At 40.5% G+C, this 27,471-nt stretch overlaps 1 protein-coding gene across 1 annotated transcript; it reads right to left on the reverse strand.

Moving 5' to 3' along the window:
- Nucleotides 1-3,075: 3,075 nt before the first annotated feature.
- On the reverse strand, nt 3,076-27,332 carry LOC311137037 (ammonium transporter Rh type C; the record flags this gene model as incomplete). The annotated part of the gene is made up of 11 exons (XM_084171350.1): nt 3,076-3,121; nt 3,454-3,521; nt 3,940-4,013; nt 4,925-5,049; nt 5,282-5,418; nt 5,581-5,718; nt 5,890-6,056; nt 6,149-6,296; nt 6,518-6,668; nt 15,581-15,773; nt 27,110-27,332. The coding sequence occupies 11 exons, from the start codon at nt 27,330-27,332 to the stop codon at nt 3,076-3,078; spliced, it is 1,470 nt and encodes a 489-aa protein (XP_084027476.1).
- Nucleotides 27,333-27,471: the final 139 nt, after the last annotated feature.

The raw sequence follows: 27,471 nt of genomic DNA on the forward strand, positions 1-27,471 counted from the left end.
TTGGCCATGTGGCCAGCTCTAGGAAGAGTCTTGGTGGTTCCAAACGTCTTCCATTTAAGAATGATTGAGGCCACTGTGTTCTTGGGGACCTTCAATGTTGCCGAAATATTTTGGTACCCTTCCCCAGATCTGTGCCTCGACACAATCCTGTCTCGGAGCTCTACTGACAATTCCTTTGACCTCATGGCTTGGTTTTTGCTCCGACATGACTGTCAACTGTGGGACCTTATATAGACAGGTGTGTGCCTTTCCAAATCATGTCCAATCAATTGAATTTACCACAGGTGTTCTCCAATCAAGTTGTAGAAATATCTCAAGGATGATCAATGGAAACAGGATGCACCTGAGCTCAATTTCGAGTCTCATAGCAAAGGGTCTGAATACTTATGTAAATAAGGTATTTCTGTTTTTTGTTTTTTATAAATTTGTAAAAAATTCTAAAAACCTGTTTTCGCTTTGCATTATGGGGTATTTTGTGTAGATTGATGAGGAACATGTTTTATTTAATCAATTTTACAATAAGGCTGTATTGTAACTAAATGTGGAAAATGTCAAGGGGTCTGTATACTTTCCGAATGCACTGTACAAATCAGGTATTTCAGCAGTGCAGGGTGACTAAAGTTAATTGTATTAACAAATTACAAGAAAATCATGAGTAAAGTGAATAATGCATTTATAAAAGCAAATACTTATGTTAAATATGTATCCAAATTAATAGTGATTTGGTGCAGTGAACAAGTGACCTTGTGAATTTAGTTGACTCAGTTAACTGAATGTGCTTAGTTTTGATTATCTGTTTAGATTGTTGTGCTTAGTTGTGAAAATGTACCACATACTTGTGAAAATTGCACGAAAGTGATTGAAAAAACTGTAATCCAATTAAATAGGATGTATTTTCTTGCTAATAAGAGTAGCTTTTCTAAAAGAAGCAGTCTAGAAGGGTTCACATTTTTTTTTAGCCCTGGTAAGCTTAATAGAAACAGCCCTGGATCCACTTATCTTACAATGAAAGACTGAACTTATTTTGTCCTCAATGTTTTCAACAAAGCAGCAGACCTGCAAAATGAAGTCATAGATTAACTTATTTTTTTCTATGAGGGAACTTCTTGTTTGGAACAATAACAAAAAAAGAAACAAAAAAAGTAGGCTATCCAGAGGTCTTCTCGGATGCAAAAAGTTGGACCTAGACCCGGATCCGATTGGACCAGAGTGACACAAGGTTTATCAGCCAAGTCGATCTTCTGGTTAACGAACAGGGTTTTATATGTTGGCTAGGCCGTCTGTAAGTCAATAAATGCACCTTATTAGCGTACAATTAATATGCTTTAGGCTATGCAGAGCCGTGGTCGGGTCCACTTGGGTCTATCAGCTGTAGTTACATAGACCCGAGAACTGATGACAATAAGGATTTTTGGACCCGGACCCTCTCGGGTATTCGGGTTTGGGGGGACCCGTGAAGACCTACTACACTGTAGACCTACTAGGCTACAATAATAGTCTCATCAAACACTTCGTGAGGAGGTTGCACAAATGGGTAGCTAGATTTAATAAAATGCTTCATAACGTACAGATTAGAATGAACAATAAATAAAAGATGTAAAACAAACAGGTTATAAGTGAAGACGTCCAAACGCAGCAGTTCTTATTTGCCTTGATTTAGTTTAATCAAATTCACATCTCACTTTAAACACCTGTAATGTACCCCTTTCTCTACAGTCATAAATATACTTTACACTCCTTGAATGCAGAGATGCAAATTGAATCAGGTTCTATGACTAAATGATGAAAGCTTGAGCTGAAATTCCATAGTGCCATTTGGATAAACCATAAAACCAACTGGACCTAAAAAACATCAACCTAAGCTATAAACAAACAAAACATGACATACAGTAGAAGATTGAAGATGGCGCTGAAGTAGATAGCTGCCGTCTTAGGGCTCCTGACCAATTCTGCTTCTGCATTGTTGGGAAGGGCCCGTAAGTAAGCATTTCACTGTTAGTCTACACCTGTTGTTTACAAAGCATGTGACAATTTTATTTGAGTATACCTGTCAAAAAGGACGGAATCTCCACAAATCCTGATTATTACAATAATTCCTCTCGCACCAGCATCACCGGAGGTTTGGCCTGTGGTCTTTATTTGGTAAGGTGACACAATGACAATGTGTCACCTATCATACTGTTAATATCAATGATGTAGGGTTACCTGCTTGGGATTCGACTTAGGCCTGACTGGTGATAAAAAATGGCACCATTATTTCTGTCTGGTTATTGTATTATTTTCCAATGTGATTTCATTAAACAAAGATAACAATTGTCACTGTTTCTCAGGGAGTTCTTGTTGTGATTCCATGTAAAGTAGAAAAGATTGACTATAAATTCCATGAACATAACAGAACAGTATACAGAGTGGTGAGGAGGAGAGGAGTGGTTTCTGTACAGCATGAGTCGGTGTAGGATCGGACCATCAGTTGGTGTAGGGGGGAGATGACATCAGGCTCTAGTGTCAGTTCTGACTCTGTTCCATAGAGAAATCTGATTCTGTACTGTGAATTACAAAACATTAAGTTAAGATTACAACCTTTATGTGTGAAACTGGTACAGCCCAGGACTACACATAGGCTACACAGCTTCTCCAATGTGGTTTCATCATATCAAGGTCTCAGACAGTTTATTCATACTTTCTGACCAGTACACTTAAATGGAATTAAGAGAAAGTTGGTTCCTGTTCTTTTTCTAGATTGTTTTACATCAAATAGACAGATTCCTCCTAATTAGACATAATCCTCCTCTCACACACATTAAATTATTTTTATCCCCAGACACTGCCCTGAAAATCCCCTATTCTAAAAGCAGTATCATTGTCATTTTCAGGCCAAGCATAACAGGTACTGTGTAACTTCAAGGTCACTTTCAGAAAGAACCCGTCCAGAGCTATGGAACACCCCTATCAACACACCAGAAACACATCAAAAACTCTGAAAGAACAAGGTAAGAGGTGACGGTGCCATGCTGTCTCTACTAATTTGAGGCAATTTTCACGGTATTGTGTGGGGCCAAACAAGGATTGTATTCACTAGCGGTGGGCATACACTGCATATAGCACAGTGGTCTGCTGCCATCTTGAGGATATTTGACATAACACATTTTATGAGGACAAAGGCTTTTTAGGGCCCTGTGTTTTGGTTAATCAAGTCACATGACCTGGATTTTAACCTTTATTTTAAACATTTTCCAGAAATGAGAATTAGACCAAAAATGTAAGCAATTGTCTGAAGATGGTTCTGGACCATCTGACATAAAAAGAAAATATGAAAAAGGTTCAAATCCAGGTCATGTGACATGACTAACCAAAAAACAGGGCCTATTGTCATGCCATCTCACAATGCATAATGAACAAAAGCCTTACAATCCAACCTCCATAATCTTATTGTTGCACAAATCTGCTACTTACGCATCCCTGTTCTGCATGTGGTTGTTGTACTCCAGGATAGGTGGAATGCTCTCTTCATCCTCAGGTAACTGAGGGCAGAAATCATCATTATCAAAAGATTTGATTAGAACTTCCAATAGCATGTAAAAGAAGAGGTAAACATATTTTCCACTGCCATATCCTTCCTTAGCCTCTACAAACCAAATACCATTTAGTCATAACAATACGCAAACCTCCTCGGACTTGGGACAAGCTAATAACTAAATATTGGTATTGACCATTCCATGAAGGACAGTATTAGGGTAACACAGTGTTTTAGGTGACAAAAACATACTGCCCTTTAACAATGACACATTCATAAAAACAAAAGGGGTACAATTATTTTTATTCAAATTCTCAACAAAAAAAAGCAAAGAAATCACCTTCAGAAAGATCGCTCAAAAATGGCTTCACAGTCTTTATGCTTTGAGTGCATTTGGACTGTAATGGTTTAGTACAGTATCTCACCTCCCAGTAGAGATCATCATCAAAGCAGTTGTCATCAGGAGCATCCCCCCAGATAGGTAACCTCAGGATACAGCCTAGGGACAAACACACCATCCTCATCTCACCACTGCTGAGTACACCATTAAGTACATGCAGCAATTATTCAAATACACCACCCCAGCCACACAATAATACAATACCACATTAACTTGTCAGCTACCTTATAACCTGTCCTCACGATAACGTGTCACATGTTGCCTCCCTTATATTTTCCCCAAAATGGAGACCAGCCTTTTTCGTCTGAATGTAATATTTATTTTGAGTTTGCAGTGATCTTGCTTTATTTAATATACTTTGTGCGTTTTTTTCAAATTTTGCATGATTTCTATGGTTTGCTGTGTTCTCCCTCCTTTTGTGTTTTCTAATTTATTGATTGTAGACTCCCCCTTGGCTGGTCTCCATGGAGACAGGAGTTGGCCCAGGTATGCCACACCTGGGCCTGATTGACTTAACGAGCTACCACACAACTGAAAAAGGAGCTTTCAGCACCAGTCTGGGCCTGCTGCTGGAGGGAGAAGACCATCACCGCACTGCTGCTGCCTCCACCACTGAAACCCGGAGGGGGACCAGCGTCGACAACGCTCACTACCATGCAGATAAGGAACGGTAGACCCCTAAATGTGTGGGTGAGGTCAAATACTTCTGTTCAGAATGGATGTTTCCTCTCCCTCTGTGCTGCCAGCACTGTTCTGTGGGCTGGGTGCCGCCAGCGGATGATGACCGAAGGGTGGTGGTGGCAGCAGCCAATCTTGAGGACATCCAGCAGCATGGACTGTATTTCTGGGACTGAGCATGTGGATTGTGTGAACCAGATTTTTGTAAATTAAAAACCCTTGACCTTACGGTATATTAGCCTTTTCTGTATGGTGGCCTGGGATCTCAGAACCTGTTTTGAAGAGCGCACACACAACCTAATCGAGAGCCCATTAAGTTGTGTCCAACTCACCAACAATGATTCCTCCTCCAACTCCAAAGCAGAGGGCAACACAGAGCCCTGCTGCCTGGTGTCCTCCCTGCCGGGTCGGCACCATGTCTTTCCAATCCCCCTTGAAGTCAAACGTGTTTATCAACCTATTTAAAAATAAATAAAAACCATTTACTATATCTAAGGAAAATATCACAATTGGAACCAGAAAACTGGGTGGACTTTTCTTTGCCGCAGCATTCTTGTCCAGCTTCTGTGCCACTATTGGATGTGCATAATGATATCACGTGAGTTCATCGCATCAAAGCTGCTACAACTTGAGCAGACTGAAATATCAGGCCATTGGTTGGGCATTTCTGCCGTGACCTGTGAACTCACCCTTCCTTGCCATAGACCCCTTCACTGGCAGCTGCAGCAGTGATGGCGCCCACGATGCCCCCTATGACCCCAGGCATGGCATGGAGGTTGTGGATGCCACACGTGTCCTGGATCTTCAGATACTTCTCCATGAATGGCTGATGGGACAGACGCATACATGCCAACTAATCAAATAGGAGTAGCCTAGTCATTAGTCACTACTATACACTCCTTCAATGCATTCGGTAGGCACATTCTGTGGAATGTTGCAGATAGAAATCTCATGAATAAAGCTAATGTGACTCCATATTCTACATTACCGTGATATAGATGTAGCCCAGGGTGGAGATGATGCCACAGCAGAACCCTATGATCAGAGACCCATAAGGCATTAGCATGAACTCTGCTGCGGTTCCCACAGCAACACCCCCTGCCAGCGTGGAGTTCTGGATGTGAACCTGGAGCACAGTAACAGAAGAGTTGGCCAATAGCTTGAGTGGAGATACATGATAAAAAGGAAATGGGTATGACCATTACTCCAATGACCATAGGAGTTGGCAAGACAGCACAAACAGATCTGGGACCAGGCCAATGTATGTAATGCACACCATATGGGTTCATTACATTACCATGTCCAGCTTGCCAGCCTTCTGGGAGAGACTGGATATGGCGACGGTGGTGAGGACGGTGGAGGCCAGGGCCAGGTAGGTGTTGATGGCCGCTCGATGCTGCCCATCCCCGTGGTTCGTGATGGCCGAGTTAAAACTAGGCCAGAACATCCACAGGAACAGGGTTCCTACAGTGCAGGGGTGGATCCATGGTAGTACTGTTTCATCTATACCAGTATGGAAAATGTGCAAAGTGTCAACCATTGTGACTCAGACTCACCGATCATGGCAAAGACGTCAGAGTGGTAGACAGAGCCATTCAGACGCTTGCTCCGGTCCAGGTTGGGCCGGTACAGCATCCACGAGATGGACAGACCATAATAAGCGCCGAATGTGTGGATCACCATGGAGCCACCAGCATCCCTGGCCTGTAAGGGAGAATGATGTACAGTAAACCAGCCACCTTATTCGTATGTGGATATCAACATCTATTCCATAAAATCCTATTGTAACGGTAAATGAATTCAGAAATCAATCAATGAAGAACAGACCTTGATACAGCATCACTGTGGGACGTTCGTGAGAACCATGTATGCAGGTTTAATGCAGGACTTAATATTAAAGCCTTTATTATTTACTAAAGACTTACATGTATGAGGTTGAGGATAATGAACTCTTCCACAGCATACAGAGTGATTCCAAACAGTGTCATCACCATCAGCTGGACTGGGCTCACCTTGCCTAGCACAGCCCCATACGCTATCAGGCAGCTGGCTACACAGAAGTCTGCATTGATCAGACTGAGAAGGCAAGAACCAGGGCAGGATTACAATGTATAGTGGGTCGGTGTCAGCCTGGTACCATATCTGTTTTTGCTGTCTTGCCAACTCATTTGGTCATTGTCACACAGCAAAAACAGATCTGGGACCAGGCTAGATTGGTACAGTGCATTCGGAAAGTATTCAGACCCCTTGACGTTTTCCACATTTTGTTACGTTAAAGCCTTATTCTAAAATTGATTAAAATGTAGTTTTTCCCCCTCATCAAGCTACACACAATACTCCATAGTGACAGAGCAAAAACAGGTTTAGACATTTTTGCAAATTTATTAAAAATAAAAAACAGAAATACCTTATTTACATAAGTATTCAGACCCTTTGCGATGAGACTCGAAATTGAGGCTGTAACGTAACAATGTGGAAAAAGTCAAGGGGTCTGAATACTTTCCGAATGCCCTGTATATGTTTGAAGTGGGTTTGTCTTTGTTCTAAAAGTGGATACTGTCCATACTGTTGAAAATGGTCACAGAAAAATAATGACAATGACTTCATCTTCAAAGGTCAATAGTTTGTGGTATTGTGAACTGAATAATCATTTAAGAACCTTGTTATTCATTTGTAACAAATATTACTGAAGGATACAAACTGACCAAGTCAATATATCATCATCTTGGACATAATGTTGGACTGGCCATTTAAACCACACACAATATACAGAGCTGGTTCCCTTCTATGCACTTTATTTCGATGATCACAAATAACCATTTAAATGTTGAATGATGGGGCAAAATGTAGATTTTTCCAAAACAGACATACCCAAATGTAATTATTTTTAATGAGATGGGCATAAACAGTGACTGGTAATGTTGTATAGTTTTGGAAAGGTCTGGAAGGTACCTTTCTGGTAGAAATTGTTATACATTGCTGAGGTGTACTCACATTTGACGACACAAGCTCAAGTACGTAGGACAAATATGATGAAAATAGGAAAAATCATATTTTTTTCCTATTCAACAAAAGTGGGGCAAAAGGGCTTGAAATGACTGAAATGCTTTCTAAACATAGTAACAATCAAATTATAAACAACTTACTATCCGATTTCACATTTCTTATAACTGTAAAATAAATATGATCATACTTAGTGACAGTACAATATTGGCACTATTTCATATAACTGCCGACAGAGAATTTTCTCCTAAACGTCCATTGAGCGGCGCAGAAACACCATTCAAATGTGTGCAGACTCGTTGCAACTTCAGCTTTAAGCACAAAGTGATTTCGTCCGTCTGGACTTAATTCGAATTTATGAAATTATTTAGTATTTATTTTCATGTTGAGAGCTTTAAATCCGGCTGAGAATATCACAGCGAAAGGAAACTAGTATCGTTGCATCTGCTAGATTCTCCTGTTTCATAGCGCAGCTGTGAGTTTCACAGAAACAGGAAATTGTTCCTTTGTCTGGATAGGCCAGAAAATGTGACACGTCACTCCCTATGCAAATGTGGGGTCTGAAACCAGACCCTTCAAGTCAGCCATGCCGGGAGAGTGGGAGTGGAGAGCAGAGCTATCGGGCTTTCTTGCACTAAAAGACATGGGACAAAACTACGACGTTCACAGAGTGCTTTGTGCTCCAAAAGTATTGGGACAGTGACAATTTTGGGGTTGTTTTGGCTCTGTACTCCAGCACTTTGGATTTGAAATGATACAATTACTTGGCTCATCGCACTCTAGTGACTCCTTGTGGTGGGCCGGGTGCCTGCAGGCTGACTTCGGTCATCAGTTGAACGGTGTTTCCTCTGACACATTGGTGCGGCTGGCTTCCGGGTTAAGCGGGCTGGTGTTAAGAAACGCGGTTTGGCGGGGCATTTTTCGGAGAACGCATGACTCGACCTTCGCCTCTCCTGAGCCCATTTGGGAGTTGCAGCGATGAAAAAGATCGCAATTGTATATCACGAAAAAATAAAAAATAATAATAATAATACTTTTTAAAGAAAAGTTAAGTATTTGGCCCCATATTCATAGCACGCAATGACTACATCAAGCTTGTGACTCTACAAATTGGTTGGATGCATTTGCTGTTTGTTTTGGTTGTGTTTCAGATTATTTTGTGCCCAATAAAAATGAATGGTAAATAATGTATTGTGTCATTTTGGAGTCACTTTTATTGTAAATAAGAATAGAATATGTTTCCAAACACTTCTACATTGTTGTGGATTCTACCATGATTACAGATAATCATTAATGAATCGTGAGTAATGATGAGTGAGAATGTTACAGACACACATAAGCTCAGAAAAAAAAGAAACTTCCTCTCACTGTCAACTGCGTTTATTTTCAGCAAACCTAACATATGTAAATATTTGTATGAACATAACAAGATTCAACAACAGAGACATAAACTGAACAAGTTCCACAGACATATGACTAACAGAAATTGAATAATGTGTCCCTGAACAAAGGGGTGGTCAAAATAGTAACAGTCAGTATCTGGTGTGGCCACCAGCTGCATTAAGTACTGCAGTGCATCTCCTCCTCATGGACTGCACCAGATTTGCCAGTTCTTGCTGTGAGATGTTACCCCACTCTTCCAACAAGGCACCTGCAAGTTCCCAGACATTTCTGGGGGCAATGGCCCTAGCCCTCACCCTCCGATCCAACCAGTCCCAGATATGCTCAATGGGATTGAGATCCGGGCTCTTCGCTGGCCATGGCAGAACACTGACATTCCTGTCTTGCAGGAATTCACGCACAGAACGAGCAGTATGGCTGGCGGCATTGTCATGCTGGAGGGTCATATCAGGATGAGCCTGCAGGAAGGGTACCACATGAGGGAGAAGGATGTCTTCCCTGTAACGCACAGCGTTGAGATTGCCTGCAATGACAACAAGCTCAGTCCGATGATGCTGTGACACACCGACCCAGACCATGACGGACCCTCCACCTTCAAATCGATCCCGCTCCAGAGTACAGGCCTCGGTGTAACGCTCATTCCTTCAACGATAAACTTGAATCCGACCATCACCCCTGGTGAGACAAAACCGCGACTCGTCAGTGAAGAGCACTTTTTGCCAGTCCTGTCTGGTCCAGCGACGGTAGGTTTGTGCCCATAGGCAACGTTGTTGCCGGTGATGTCTGGTGAGCCCTCAGGCCAGCCCTCAGTCCAGCCTCTCTCAGCCTATTCAGACAGTCTGAGCACTGATGGAGGGATTGTGCATTTCCTGGTGTAACTCGGGCATTTGTTGTTGCCATCCTTTACCTGTCCCACAGGTGTGATGTTCGGATGTACCGATCCTGTGCAGGTGTTGTTACACGTGGTCTGCCACTGCGAGGACGATCAGCTGTCCGTCCTGTCTCCCTGTAGCGCTGTCATAGGCGTCTCACAGTACGGACATTGCAATTTATTGCCCTGGCCAAATCTGCAGTCCTCATGCCTCCTTGCAGCATGCCTAAGGCACGTTCACGCAGATGAGCAGGGACCCTGGGCATCTTTCTTTTGGTGTTTTTCAGAGTCAGTAGAAAGGCATCTTTAGTGTCCTAAGTTTTCATAACTGTGACTTTAATTGCCTTAATTGTAAGCTGTTAGTGTCTTAACGACCGTTCCACAGGTGCATGTTCATTAATTGTTTATGGTTCATTGAACAAGCATGGGAAACAGTGTTTAAACCCCCAAGACATGCTAACCTCTCACCATTACAATAACAGGGGAGGTTAGCATTTTTTGGGGGGTATGATATTTGTGTGTCTGTAACTATGTTCAAAACGTGCTGTAATTTCTAAACGGTTCACCTGATATGGATTTTTTTTAAATACCCTAAAACAGTCTGCACTTTAACATAGTCATCATTGTATCATTTCAAATCCAAAGTGCTTGAGTACAGAGCCAAAACAACAAAAAATGTGTCACTGTCCCAATACTTTTGGAGCTCACTGTAACTCTGTACACCTCACAACACAGAGTACCCCTTTCCTGCAGTGAAATTACCTAGTGGTCTCATGGGTGGAATGTTATATTTCTCATACATTTTTTTTTTTTTGCCGAACATCCAGTGTTTCTATGTCAAACAGTTTTGTTATATTTCAGTCTTCTGTGATGTATATACAGTTGAAGTCGGAAGTTTACATACACTTAGGTTGGAGTCATTAAAACTAGTTTTTCAACCACTCCAAAAATGTCTTGTTAACAAACTATAGTTTTGGCAAGTCAGTTAGGACATCTACTTTGTGCATGACACAAGTAATTTTTCAAACAATTGTTTACAGACAGATTATTTCACTTATAATTCACTGTATCACAATTCCAGTGGGTCAGAAGTTTACATACACTAAGTCGACTGTGCCTTTAAACAGCTTGGAAAATTCCAGAAAATGATGTCATGGCTTTAGAAGCTTCTGATAGGCTAATTGACATCATTTGAGTCAATTGGAGGTGTACCTGTGGATGTATTTCAAGGCCTACCTTCAAACTCAGTGCCTCTTTGCTTGACATTTGGGGAAATGAAAAGAAATCAGCCAAGACCTCAGAAAAAAATGTGTACACCTCCACAAGTCTGGTTCATCCTTGGGAGCAATTTCCAAACGCCTGAAGGTACCACGTTCATCTGTACAAACAATAGTACGCAAGTATAAACACCATGGGACCACGCAGCTATCATACCGCTCAGGAAGGAGACGCGTTCTGTCTCCTAGAGATGAACATACTTTGGTGCGAAAAGTGCAAATCAATCCCAGAACAACAGCAAAGGACCTTGTGAAGATGCTAGAGGAAACAGGTACAAAAGTATCTATATCCACAGTAAAATGAGTCCTATATCGACATAACCTGAAAGGCCGCTCAGCAAGGAAGAAGCCACTGCTCCAAAAACGCCATAAAAAAGCCAGACTACGGTTTGCAACTGCACATGGGGACAAAGATCGTACTTTTTGGAGAAATGTCCTCTGGTCTGATGAAACAAAAATAGAACTTTTTGGCCTTAATGACCATTGTTATGTTTGGAGGAAAAAGGGGGTGGCTTGCAAGCCGGAGAACACCATCCCAACCGTGTAGCACGGGGGTGGCAGCATCATGCTGTGGGGGTGCTTTGCTGCAGGAGGGACTGGTGCACTTTACAAAATAGATTGCATCATGAGGAAGGAAAATTATGTGGATATATTGAAGCAACATCTCAAGACATCAGTCAGGAAGTTAAAGCTTGTGGGAGCAAGGATGCCTACAAACCTGACTCAATTACACCAGCTCTGTCAGGAGGAATGGGCCAAAATTCACCCAAATTATTGTGGGTAGCTTGTGGAAGGCTACCCGAAACGTTTGACCCAAGTTAAACAATTTAAAGGCAATGGTACCAAATACTAATTGCATGTATGTAAACTTCTGACCCACTGGGAATGTGATGAAAGAAATAAAAGCTGAAATAAAAATTCTCTCTACTATTATTCAGACATTTCACATTCTTAAAATAAAGTGGTGATCCTAACTGACCTAAGACAGGGAATTTTTACTAGGATTAAATGCCAGGAATTGTGAAAAACAGAGTTTAAATGTATTTGGCTAAGGTGTATGTAAACTTCCGACTTCAACTGTAAAGTGTAATATTGGGATGCAAACTCAAAATGGAATATATTTAAACTCAATATCTGACATGGTACAGGTGTCTTCTATTTTTAAGCCCATAACCATGTGTGTGAGGTGTATCCTTTTGTTTCAAAGTAGATTTGTTTAAGACTACCAATAAACACTCTTTGTGACCCTGATTTAGCCCACTGCAGTAAAAGGTTTTAAGGGCACGATTCAATCCGTAGCGCTGAAGTTCGGCGTTACAGCATGATAAAAATGTAAAGGCAATGTTCCTGCGTTCGCGGAAACTGCATTCGCGGTAACCACTGCACATGTAGGCTCAATCGTAACTTACCTTTACATTTCAACTCTTCAGTACTGCGGATTGAATAGAGCCCTTAATTTACATCCTACTTTATAACTGTCCGTTCTGCTTGGATACGAACTGCTATTATGGTATTAGTGTGTGAATTATTATGATATTAGCGTGCTCAGTGAAAAGGGCACCCTCACCTCCTGAAACAACAGTTGACTTAAAATTGTTACATTCATAGTTAATTATCTAATGCTCCTGTAGTCAAATTTCAACATATATTTTTTAGCATAGGCCTTTAATTTCTGCAAAATCAAACTCCTCCCAGCAAGTTAACAGCCTACAGCTCAAAGAGAGGGCAAAGAGGGGTGGGCTATCAGCTGATCATAGCAAATGTAGATTATGTAAATCAGCTAGTTAGCTAGTTAGCTATGCCGTTGAAACAATCTAACTAGTCTTTAACTGTGATTAGTGTTTGTTCTGCTTCCCTATTCCTAACCGTGAGATGACACATGCAATTTATAAGGTAGCCCCTACTACACTACCTTTCGGCGCCTGTAGCTTCTGCCTGCAGGACGAGTGCAGTCAGTGTGGGCTCGAGTGGGGGCAGAGGAGCAGGAATTTTCCAAGATTCAATAATGAGAAATTAGCTAGTTTGATGGGCAATTCATTTAAATAACAAGAGAGAAAACAGACTAAAAGTGAAATAAAAATGTAATAATAAAAAAACGCCACCTCTCTGAAAGGGCACTTTTCTCATAGGAGGGCAAAAGGGCAGGTGTTCAGGCACCCTTAGACCTCTATCTGTTCACGTGCCTGCACAGACACACAGAGGCACACACGGGCACATACAGGTACACGTTTGCTTACACACACACACACGTCACACAGACATGCACCCACACATATCATATCTGTATCCACAAGGTCGGAGAAACTTCAGCAGTATCATAAATGCGTGATTAGCACTAATGTGTTTTTGTTTGCCCTCCCATTACTGTGTACAGACTGTACATCTCACAAGCCAGGAGGATCAACAGTAACAGGTGATACATACAGTGCCTGTAGAAAGTATTCACACACCTTGACTTTTTCCACATTTAGTTGTGTTACAGCCTGAATTAAAAATGTATTCAATTGAGTTTTTTTTTATCACTGGCCTACACACAATACCCCATAAGGTCAAACTGGAATTCTGTGTTTAGAATGTATAAAAAATAAAAACCTGAAATGTCTTGAGTCAATAAGTATTAATTCCCTTTGTTATGGCAAGTCTAAATACATTCAGGAGAAACATTTTGCTTAACAAGTCACATAATAGGTTGCATGGACTGCAATAATAGTGTTTAACATGATTTTTGAATGACTACCTCATCTCTGTACCCCATAAATACAATTATCTGTAAGGTCCCTCAGTCGAGCAGTGAATTTCAAACACATATTCAACCACAAAGACCAGAAAGGTTTTCCAATGCCTGGCAAAGAAGGGCACCTATTGGTAGATGGGTAAAAATAAAAAAGGCAGACATTGAATGTCCCTTTGAGCATGTTGAAGTTATTAATTACACTTTGGATGGTGTATCAATACACCCAGTCACTACAAATATACAGGCGTCCTTCCTAACTCAGTTGACGGAGAGGAAGGAAACTGCTCAGGGATTTCACCATGAGGCCAATGGTGACTTTAAAACAGTTGAATGGCTGTGATAGGAGAAAACTGAGGATGGGTCAACAACATTGTAATTACTCCACAATACTAACGTAATTGACAAAGTGAAAAGAAGGAAGCCTGTACAGAATAACAAATATTCCAAAACATGCATCCTGTTTGCAACAAGGCATTAAGTAATACTGCAAAAACATGTTATGTTTGGGGCAAATCCAATACAACACATTACTGAGTACCACTCTCCATATTTTAAAGCATATTGGTGGCTGCATCATGTTATGGGTATGCTTGTAATCATTAAGGACTGGGGAGATTTTCAGGATAAAAAATAAACGGAATGGAGCTAAACACAGGCAAAATCCTAGAGAAAAACCTAGTTCAGTCTGCTACTGGGAGATTCATTCACCTTTCAGCAGGACAATAACCTAAAACACAATAACCTAAATCTACACTGGAGTTGCTTACCAAGACAGTCAATGTTCTCCAGAGTGGCCAAGTTACAGTTTTGACTTAAATCTACTTGAAAAACTATGGCAAGACCTGAAAATGGTTGACTAGCAATGATCAGCAACCAATTTGACAGTTTGAAGAATTTTTAAAAGAATAATTGGCAAATGTTGCACAATCCAGGTGTGGAAAGCTCTTAGAGACGTACGCAGAAAGACTCACAGTTGTAATAATCACTGGCGAAGGTGCTTCTACAAAGTATTTGCTCAGGGGTGTGAATGCTTATGTCAATAAGATATTTCTGTATTTCATTTTCAATACATTTGCAAAAATGTCAAAAAACATGTTTTCACTTTGTCATAATGTGTTATTGTGTGTAGATTGGTGTGGCAAATAAATCAATTTAATACATTTTGAATTCAGGCTGTAACACCACAAAATGTGGAATAAGTCAAGGGGTATGAATACTTTCTGAAGGCACTGAATGATGGATTTTTTCACATGCAGACCGGTTCCTCCACTTCTCCTCCATCACAATAGGTTCTCTCTGGCACTCACACTCACATGATCCTTTTCCATAAACATATGTTATTCTATGGATTGATTTCAATGACGTAGGCCTAGGTTCTGCATGACTGACTCTTTCACATATGACTCATTCATGCAAAAGTTATACATACTATAGTCAGTGAATGGTCAGCCAGAAGGGCTCTATACATTGATGTTGAATGGGGTGAGTTTGTTAAATAATTATATAAATCCATACAATATTCACTGTTGTCTTTCCAAGAGACCACTGCGCTGAAAAAAGTGGATGCTTTAACTAGGTCTATATCACTTTTTTAAAAACCCACATCACTTTCACTTATCAAATCCGATACCAGCATTCACTGATCTCAATAGTTCAAGAAAACTAGTTTAACACTGTTAGACCAAAGCCGCCAAACTTTAACCTCTCCATGCCGATCTTGATCTTGCCGTCCATGGGGTCCAGAGATTGGAACCAGCCCTGCATCAGCAGAGCCCACTGAAGGCCGAAGGCGGCGATGAGGAAGTTGAAGCCCACGGCACTAAAGCTGTAGCGCTTCAGGAAGGTCATGAGGAAACCGAAGCCCACAAAGATCATCACATGGACGTCCTGGAAACCTGAGGGAGACAGACGGACGGACGGACGGGGGGTGGGGGATGAGGGAGAGAGGTAGAAAGGGGTAAGAAGTGCAGATCAACACTGTCATGTAAATGAGAGGGTCAGTTGGGGTCAGTTCCATATCAATCAAAGTTCAACCAAGGCGATTAATGGAATTAGAGATGGAAATTAATTTGATGTGTCTTTGATCAAACATATCCATCCTCTGATAAAATCTAACTATATTGACAAAATGTCTGATGAATAAATTTACCCTGTCAGTGACTCATCTCAAATTCTGGAACTATTTCAGAAGAATATGTACATCCTGCCCATTATCTGACTCACAGCCATAATCTGGTGGTGATGGATGTAGGTACATGGTTATCCTCTTCTATCACAACACAGAGCAGAAGATACACATGCAAACAGGTCCTATCTCCATTGCAAACACCCAAATTGAAGTAGCTAAAGTAGTGCAGGTGATTGTGATTGCGATCAAATGCTTTCATCAGTGTTAATCTGCTCTGCCCCTATAGGATTGAAACTCCCGCTAGTCTGGGCCAACACAACAGTCTGTCTGGGCCCCTAAGTGTTTTTTATATGGCAACAAATAGTCCTGCCAGTACATTCATGGCTCATGTCCGCAAACAAGTTTAATTGATCAGGGTATTGGATGTAAAAAGTAAAAAGACACATCCTTAAAGTCATAATGTCTGTCAGGTACATACAGGTAAATAACACTTAAGTACAGTAAAGGCCAACGATCGGACGATCACGTGCAGAGAGGAGCGGTGTAAAGTACTCAAGAAAAAATACTTTAAAGTACTACTTAAGTCGTTTTTGGGGGGTATCTGTACTTTACTTTACTATTTATATTTTTGACAACTTGTACTTTCACTCTACTACATTCCTAAAGAAAATCTGTACTTTTTACCCTCATACATTTCCCTGACACCAAAAAGTACTCATTACATTTCGAATGCTCAGGCAGGACAGAATTATGGTCCAATTTATGCACCTATCAATATAATGTGTTGTCATCCCAACTGCCTCCAATCTGGCGGACTCACTAAACACAAATACTGCATTTGTAAATGATGTTGGAGTGTGCCCCTGGTTGTCCGTAAAAACATTTTTTTATATAACAAAAAAGGAAATTGTGCCATCTGGTTTGCTTAATATAAGGAATTTGATGTATAGCATTTACTTTTACTTTTTACTTTTACTCAAGTATGACAATTTAGTACTTTTTCCACCCCTGTACTTAAGTACATTTAAAACCAGATACTTTTAGCCTTTTACTCAAGTAGCATTTTACTGGGGGGGGAATAACTTAATATACTTTAAAATGACTAAAACCAAATCGAAATTGTGTAGATTTGATAATGGACCTACATTCATACAGTTTCTTGATTTTTTTGTCACTGGCCTACACACAATAGCCCATAATGTCAAAATTGAATTATGTTTTTAGATTTTAAATTTTCACAAATGAATAAGAAATGAAAAAGTGAAATTTCTTGAGTCAATAAGCTGTAATCGCTGCTAAAGGTGCTTCTACAAAGTATTGACTCACAGGTGTGAATTAGATGTTTCTGTATTTTATTTTCAATACATTTGCAAACATTTCTAAAAACATGTTTTCATTTCGTCATTATGGGGTATTGTAGATGTGTAGATGGGTGAGAAAAAAATATATTTAATCAGTTTTGAATTCAGGCAGTAACACAACAAAATATGGAATAAGTCAAGGGGTATGAATACTTTCTGAAGGCACTGTAAATAAATACAAGCATCAACCCGCCAGTATCATTTTCAAGATGAGCAGCCATGACTGTCTGGTGCATTCCAGAGGACAATAGGTAGCCTTCGCACTGTGAAACATTACTGTTACTAAGAAAAGGACACAAAGCAACAGCCTAAAGTACTACTAGAGATGGGCAGTATTTCTGTTACATGTATTTGAAATAGGAATTTTAATTACTTCTGAGTATTTTGTGATTTTAATTACACTGGGCTGAACTACACTCCAACGTATTTTGTATTTTCCAAATACAGTAATTTGTATTTTCAAAATACAAAAAACTTTTCTATACCATTTTTTTTATAGCGGTTCACATTTTATGGCTCCCCTTTCACCCTGTATTGGGATCAGAAGCCTGATAGCACTATGGTGTGATAAAATTATCTGCTAAATGAACTAAATAAACACTAAATATACAAAACATTAACAACACTTGCTCTTTCCATGACATAGACTGACCAGGTGAATCCAGGTGAAAGCTATGATCTCTTATTGATGTCACTTGTTAAATCCACTTCAATCAGTGTAGATGAAGGGGAGGAGACAGGTTAAAGAATGATTTTTAAGCCTTGAGACAATTGAGAAATGGATTGTGTATGTGTGCCATTCAGAGGGTGAATGGGCAAGACAAAAGATTGAAGTGCCTTTGAACGGGGTATGGTAGTAGGTGCCAGGCGCACCGGTTTGTGTCAAGAACTACAATGCTGCTGGGTATTTCACGCTCAACAGTTTCCCGTTTGTATCAAGAATGGTCCACCACCCAAAGGACATCCAGCCAACTTGACACAACTGTGGGAAGCATTGGAGTCAACATGGGCCAGCAACCCTGTGGAACGCTTTCGACACCTTGCAGAGTCTATGCCCCGACGAATTGAGGCTGTTCTGAGGGCAAAAGGTTCCTCATGTTTGGTATACTGAGTGTAAATGTAAAAATTAACAATTGCAAAGCATGGTGAGTATTATTCTAATGAGCTCTGCCCCGAAACAATACACAGTGTGCTTTGCAGTTCATTTTGGTATGTTCATTTTCACATACACATTTACATTTTGGCCATTTAGCAGACACGATTATCCAGAGTGACTTGTTCAACTAAAGGTAAATAAACAACAACATATCACAGCCATACCTAGTAAAACTTTTTTTGTAACCGTTACTGAGAATGTTGTTGCTGTTCGTGCGGCTACTTGCGAATGTATTTTTGTTTAAAAAAATACAAAATATATGTATTTTAATGAAATACATGACAAAATACAAGTATTTTGTAGTTTATTTTGATACATTGATCTTTATGGTATTTTGTATCTTTATTTTGTTATTGTATTTTGTAATTTTTGCCCATAACTGTGTACTACTACATGTTACCCACTCTTATATCACATCAGGTGAACAAATACTGCATCTATTTGTACCAGACTGGGGCGTGATACATTAAAAACAATATGGCCCTTGAAGAAAACTCACCTCCTAGTTCAGATTGCCCCCATGCTGACTTCAGAGATAAATGACCTACGTAGTCCTCAATCTCATGCTTGACTGGTCTCTAGACAACTGTGACAGCAAAATCATTATCACCTGACATCCAACACCCCATAAGAGATGGTCCTGTTTTTAGGACTGACACCCACACCACAGGTTGCTGCTGTATTAAGCTCAATTCATCCACACCCTAAGAATTCTATAATAGGTGAAATGAGCTACTATACAACTCATTCAACTGAAGCTGAACAACACACACACACACACACACCTACACCTACACACACAGGCAACACACACACACACAAACCGCCTTGATGTCTATTGTTAATCTTGTAATTCTAGTTAGCCATTTCAGATTATATACGCATCAGTGAGTCTGCAGATGTACCTGTTGGGACAGGGTGGGGGTATGAATAATTTGAGGAGGGACAAAGCCCACTGATAGTAGCACACCGACGTTATGGGCGGGGCCTTGCTCTCCCTACCATATCTCCTTACCCATCCAAATAAAATATTGAAATATTGATAATTTATTTGATCGACATAGGTGGTGGGCCGTAGCCATATATCTGCTTTCATTTTCAAAATACATACTTTTATGTTCACTAGCAGGACAGGCAAATGCTGCCGAGCACTAAACTGTAAACCAATCAAAACTCTGCTGATCACATTTGCCAATCGCGTTACCCGTATCTAAGGTGTTAGACAGCTGGTGACATCAGGTAAAGTATATATATATATATTTTTTGTAATCTAACTATTTAGTTATAGAAATGTGATACCATCAATGCAAGCAGTAAAATTACTCCCAACTTAGAACACAGCAACCTTTGTAATGTAGCTAACGTTAGCTTGCTAGATAGCTAGCTAGTTACAACAAGTAGATATGTTGCTAGCTAGCAGGAGCAGATGCTTTACCACTAGCTAGCATGTAATTCCAGGACAAGGAGCATTTTAGCTATCTATTTATTCCAAGTAATAATTTAAGACTACAAAAATCTATAGGACAAGTAGTGTAAATCTAATACAATCATCAAGGCAGGACCCACTACTTTCATTCATAATGACAAAAAATAAATGCTGCATTATCCTTGTCAATGGTTCGATTCCCACGGGGGGCCAGTATAAAAAAATATGTATTCACTAACTGTAAGTCGCTCTGGATAAGAGCGTCTGCTAAATGACTAAAATGTAAAATGTAAATGTAAATGTCAATAGTTGGAGTAGGATGATTGCAGAGCCCCCTGCCTCAGACTGTCGGGATATTCATTTTCTAGCTCACAAACTAAATTCCTTTGCTGTGATGATATATTTGATTCATTCTTGTCTCTCACTTTTGTCTCACATTATCTATTCAACTCTCCAGTTTCCTGCTCACAGAGATCAACCTAGTGCTATTCACCAAGCATGGGCTGATTCACTCACCTGTGAGGAGAACCATCCTATTGCAGTTTGAACTAGCCCTGCCATCACTATTTACACATTGGGACCACATACAGTGCATTCGGAAGATAGAGATACACGTGCTTGTTTGAACATCTTTATTCATTATTGTCTCTCACTTTGTCTCCCATGATCTATTCACCAAGTCCTGCAGCTTGAACAAGCCCTGCCGTCACTATTTAGACATTGAGACCACATACAGTGCATTCGGAAGGTATTCAGACCCCTTCACTTTTTCCACATTTTGTTCCGTTAGTCTTATTCTAAAATGGATTGGGAAAAAATTTCCCTCATCAATCTACACACAAAACCCCATAATGACAAAGCAAAACAGGTTTTTAGAAATGTTTGCAAATGTATGAAAAATAAAAAACTGAAATACCTTATTTACATAAGTATTCAGACCCTTTGCTATGAGACTCAGGTGCATCCTGTTTTCATTGATCATCCTTGAGATATTTCTACAACTTGATTGGAGTCCACCTGTGGTAAATTCAATTGATTGGACATGATTTGGAAAGGCACACACCTGTCTATATAAGGTCCCACAGTTGACAGTGCATGTCAGAGCAAAAACCAAGCCATGAGGTCGAAGGAATTGTCAGTAGAGCTCCGAGACAGGATTGTGTCGAGGCACAGATCTGGGGAAGGGTACCAAAGAATTTCTGCAGCATTGAAGGTCCCCAAGAACACAGCGGCCTCCATCATTCTTAAATGAAAGAAGTTTGGAACCACCAAGACTCTTACTAGAGCTGGCCGCCCAGCCAAACTGAGCAATCAGGGGAGGGACTTGGTGAGGGAGGTGACCAAGAACCCGATGGTCACACTGACAAAGCTTCAGAGTTCCTCTGTGGAGATGGGAGAACCTTCCAGAAGGACAACCATCTCTGCAGCACTTCACCAATCAGGCCTTTATGGTAGAGTTGCCAGACAGAAGCCACTCCTCAGTAAAAGGCACATGACAGCATGCTTGGAGTTTGCCAAAAGGCACCTACAGTGGGGGAAAAAAGTATTTAGTCAGCCACCAATTGAGCAAGTTCTCCCACTTAAAAAGATGAGAGAGGCCTGTAATTTTCACCATAGGTACACGTCAACTATGACAGACAAATTGAGAAAAAAAAATCCAGAAAATCACATTGTAGGATTTTTAATGAATTTATTTGCAAATTATGGTGGAAAATAAGTATTTGGTCACCTACAAACAAGCAAGATTTCTGGCTCTCACAGACCTGTAACTTCTTCTTTAAGAGGCTCCTCTGTCCTCCACTCGTTACCTGTATTAATGGCACCTGTTTGAACTTGTTATCAGTATAAAAGACACCTGTCCACAACCTCAAACAGTCACACTCCAAACTCCACTATGGCCAAGACCAAAGAGCTGTCAAAGGACACCAGAAACAAAATTGTAGACCTGCACCAGGCTGGGAAGACTGAATCTGCAATAGGTAAGCAGCTTGGTTTGAAGAAATCAACTGTGGGAGCAATTATTAGGAAATGGAAGACATACAAGACCACTGATAATCTCCCTCGATCTGGGGCTCCACGCAAGATCTCACCCCGTGGGGTCAAAATGATCACAAGAACGGTGAGCAAAAATCCCAGAACCACACGGGGGGACCTAGTGAATGACCTGCAGAGAGCTGGGACCAAAGTAACAAAGCCTACCATCAGTAACACACTACGCCGCCAGGGACTCAAATCCTGCAGTGCCAGACGTGTCCCCCTGCTTAAGCCAGTACATGTCCAGGCCCGTCTGAAGTTTGCTAGAGTGCATTTGGATGATCCAGAAGAGGATTGGGAGAATGTCATATGGTCAGATGAAACCAAAATATAACTTTTTGGTAAAAACTCAACTCGTCGTGTTTGGAGGACAAAGAATGCTGAGTTGCATCCAAAGAACACCATACCTACTGTGAAGCATGGGGGTGGAAACATCATGCTTTGGGGCTGTTTTTCTGCTAAGGGACCAGGACGACTGATCCGTGTAAAGGAAAGAATGAATGGGGCCATGTATCGTGAGATTTTGAGTGAAAACCAGCAAGGGCATTGAAGATGAAACGTGGCTGGGTCTTGATCCCAAACACACCGCCCGGGCAACGAAGGAGTGGCTTCGTAAGAAGCATTTCAAGGTCCTGGAGTGGCCTAGCCAGTCTCCAGATCTCAACCCCATTGAAAGTCTTTGGAGGGAGTTGAAAGTCCGTGTTGCCCAGCGACAGCCCCAAAACATCACTGCTCTAGAGGAGATCTGCATGGAGGAATGGGCCAAAATACCAGCAACAGTGTGTGAAAACCTTGTGAAGACTTACAGAAAACATTTGACCTGTGTCATTGCCAACAAAGGGTATATAACAAAGTATTGAGAAACTTTTGTTATTGACCAAATACTTATTTTCCACCATAATTTGCAAATAAATTCATTAAAAATCCTACAATGTGATTTTCTGGATTTTTTTTTCTCATTTTGTCTGTCATAGTTGACGTGTACCTATGATGAAAATTACAGGCCTCTCTCATCTTTTTAAGTGGGAGAACTTGCACAATTGGTGGCTGACTAAATACTTTTTTTCCCCACTGTAAATGACTCAGACCATGAGAAACATGATGAAACCAAGATTGAACGCTTTGGCCTGAATGCCACATCTGGAGGAAACCAGGCACCACTCATCACCTGGCCAATACCATCCCTTCGGTGAAGCATGGTGGTGGCAGCATCATACTGGGAGACTAGTCAGGATTGAGGGAAAGATGAATGGAGCAAAGTACAGTGATATCCTTGATGAAAACCTGCTCCAGAGTGCTCAGGACCTCAGACTGGGGTGAAGGTTCACCTTCCAACAGGACAACGACCCTAAGCACACAGCCAAGACAACGCAGGAGTGGCTTCGAGACCAGTCTCTGAATGTCCTTGAATGGCCCAGCCAGAGCCCGGCCTTGAACCCGATCGAACATCTCTGGAGAGACCTGAAAACAGCTGTGCAGCGACGCTCCCCATCCAACCTGACAGAGCTTAAGAGGATCTGCAGAGATCCTTTACTGAGTAAAGGGTCTGAATAATTATGTAAATGTTATATTTCAGTTTATATATATATATATATATATATATATATATATATATATTTGCAAAAATGTCTAAAAACCTGTTTTTGCTTTGTCATTATGGGATATTGTGTGTAGATTGATGAGGGGGGAAAACAATGTAATCCATTTTAGAATAAGGCTGTACGTAACAAAATGTTGAAAAAGTGTAGGGGTCTGAATACTTTCCAAATGCACTGTATGCATTTGCCTGTTGTATTTTCTTTGTGGGTTTTGGCCTACACAGTCTAGTGCATTGTTCTATAATCCTACAGTCTCTTTATCATTCTCCATCTCTTATATTCCAATGCATCCAACATTATTCATGCCCACCATGGCATTGGGCAGCTGCTGTTTGAGAACTCATCTGGTTTAGAAATCAAACTCTGGGTTATCTTATCGCAGAGAACATTGTACAACTGTTTTTAGTGCAGATAGTATTGCAAGGTATGCTATATGTATTGGCTAATATGCATATGCAGCTGTCATTTGTAAAAATAAAAAATAAAAAAAAATAATGTAATGTGGGTTTCTATGCAAAGTATATGATTGAATGTTTCTTTAAGCTTGTAGCTAGCTACTTGAAAGAGACATACAATAATGCGAAAACATTATAAAAATGTCAATTCACTGACAGAGAGATAGATAATGAAGCACATATTGACATTTACAGTAGCTGGCTAGGCTAGTCAAACTGTAACATTGGCTAGCTTTAAATACATTTAATAAATGGTCAACGGAGTTACCTCTTCATACGAGCAAGACAATTCGTATTGCATGCTGTATATTCCAAGTGCACTCGAAAACAGATATTTATCTTATTTCCGTTTTGGGAGCTAGCTATCTGTTCCTCTTCATTAGACATCATCTTGCGTTATCACAAGAGTCTGTGTTTACATCGTAGATAGAAGCAGGCCATTGGCTGCCTTCATCATATGAGGGATATGTACGGGAGTTCTGATTGGTTCCAAATTTAGCAGTTTGGCAAATTTGCCTGAGAAGACAGATTGTTGAAATATAATTTTTATGAGAACATTTGCAAGAATTGAAGGTGACAACTAATGTTATAGTCATCATAAGAATGTTTTACTGTCATATACAAAAAATCAGCTCCTCCCTCAACGGGAACAATTCAACTTCACGTTTTCCGGCTTCGGCACACCACACTAAGATGCACGCCAACAGAAAGACGCATCAAGCTCAGATAAAGCATCCGACCGAGTGAAACAGTGCCCTTCTGTCTCAGCATGTGTAGACCATGTATCTGATGCTGTCTGAACAAAAAGAGTATGGCTTGTCATACGCTTTTTGGCCAGACAGCATCGGATACATTGGCGCTGTTTTGCTCACTCTGATGCTTTCTCCGGTGAGATAGTTTCCGCAGAGGGGAAGAAGCGAAGCTAAAATCTGTCTTGAATAATCCCAATGCGTTTCTATGGGTTTAATATGCAGACCTAAACTCGTTGCCTCCCTTTCCGCCTTTGGGACAATGACTCCCATTGTTAGGGCGGAGACATGAGCATCTCGTCATTACATATACAGATCTCTGGTTTCAGCCACTTGCGAATTGGAAAGGAAAGTTAGTGGGTGCAGTGCACTGTTCGTATGCTGGCTTCCCCTAAAGTAAATTTATGTTTTGCCAAAATTATATAATTACTCCTGTCTAAATGAAATCAGGACTAGCTGAATATTGAGTTGACACTGTCAGTGAAAAGTATCTAAAATATCTGTGAAGATAATATGTTTCCAGTGTAATTTTAAATTTTGAGACAAGAAGAAGGGGAGGGTCGAAGATATGGGGCATCTCTCTCCAGAATGCATGCATTCAGCTCTCCTGAATGTGCTCAGCTGTCTCCCGCCAGTTCTTGCGCATCCATTGTTTCATTGTGTGAATTGTTACATACATTGCATATGTCACCAGTAGTAAATGTACCGTTAATACCCATCATTTGGTTATATTAATATCTGAGATTTTCTCAATCATTTTTTCTAAACCTCACACAGTAAGTCAACTAAGTCTGTTTTTTAAACTTCCGTTGCGAATGATAATAGTTCCTCACAGTATTTGAAACATCTTTCCAACACTCTCCTGACCTTGACAATCACCAAGCCTTGGCATAAAAGAGCAAAATATAATATCTGATGACCCCATATATCCAGAGGAAACGTCATAAAATGTCTGAAGACTTTTCCCTTGCGCAAAAACAGCTGTCTGTCCCGAGCTCACTGGCACTGGAAAGAGGGTCGAATAGGCTAGTTGATACATTGTTGCAAGTTCGCTAGTGACAGCTTCAGGGCAAACCCAGTTAATTGATTTAATATAATGTTGCACTTCACTAGCAATAGCTCAAGTCATGACACATAGGCCCCGTGTAGCTCAGTTGGTAGCGCATGGCGCTTGCAACGCAAGGGTTGTGGGTTCGATTCCCACGGGGGGCCAGTACGATTAAAAAAAATATATATATATATATATATGTATATGCACTCACTAACTGTAAGTCGCTCTGGATAAGAGCGTCTGCTAAATGACAGATCGTAAGGCAGGCGGGGTAGGGATATTTTCTACTGTTTTTATTTTGTCGGCTTCAAGCGTATGTATTTTATTTAGTTAACGATGGAAGTTATGGGCTTACTGCTGCATTGGCTATCTCCCATGTACTCATTTATTTAAATGCCAATGTATCATGGCGTATCAATGTGTCCATATGGCAGAGACTGGTGCTCTTGCATTAGTTTAATTTCAACCTTTCGATTTTTATCGGTTTAATTCCGATATGTATGATTAACCACATGACAATGATTATTGAAATGTAACTGTTCCACAAAAATGCACATATGAAAATCATAACTGGCATGCAGATGTTAGAAATGGTAGGATAAATTGTGAACTTCCCCAAACTTCAAACTCACCTGCCGCCTATGGTCTTTACTATAACATCCAGGGCGGCAGGTAGCTTAGTGGGTAAGAGCGTTGTGCCAGTAACCGAAAGGTCGCTGGTTCTAATCCCCGAGCCGACTAGGTGAAAAATCTGTCGATGTGCCCTTAAGCAAGGCACTTAACCCTAATTGCTCCTGTAAGTCGCTCTGGATAAGAGCATCTGCTAAATGACTAAAATGTAAATGTAAATATGGAAATCAAATGCCCATCGAACTGATTCGTTCTGGCCCCAGCCCTGGACAGTAGGTGTGTCATCACCTAAACATGACATGTTATTTCTGAACAAATTAAATGTAAAATTTAATAATTATATGCAATGTTCAACTATTCAACTATAAGTTCAAGTTCAGGTCATTGTAGTAGACATCTGGAATTGCGCAGCATGATAGCTCAATAACTAGGCTATGCGTTGAAAAAAATACATTAACATGACAATAAAAAGTGAATAATACGACCAAATTGGCAAAGATTTGTTAGGAATATATATATTACTATCTTGTTTCACAACTAGTTGGTTGTTGAAATAAAATTTAAATAAAAAAAACAATTTAAAAAGAAAACATAGATTATGATAATGTCAAAGCAACAGAGCAGATCATTTTGGGTCACTTACTTGGGTATCTGAAATAGAAGTCGTTCTCAATGTCACTGGATATGTTTTGAGATTTTCTATACTCAATCCAATGTGCGTCGGATTGCTGGTCATAACGGATAAAAATGCCGAATAAGATGATCATGGCAATTTGCCATACGAAACACACTGCTGGAAGACTAATTCGGACATTTGTATTTTTCGGCCGGTCACAGCATTGCCTAAAGCTTTGTATACAACCCATTGTGGTATCGCCACAATGGTCCAGTTGCCTTTGGTGCCTTATGGAGAAAGACGGGTAAATATGTTGTACAGTATCCTAGTGTGTAAGCGATAATGACAGCAGTTCTAGGGGGCCCTCAGCATCTCAGGCGTGGGAGCAG

This window comes from Coregonus lavaretus, assembly GCF_964263955.1.
Source record: "Coregonus lavaretus genome assembly, chromosome: 11".
Lineage (NCBI taxonomy): Eukaryota > Metazoa > Chordata > Actinopteri > Salmoniformes > Salmonidae > Coregonus > Coregonus lavaretus.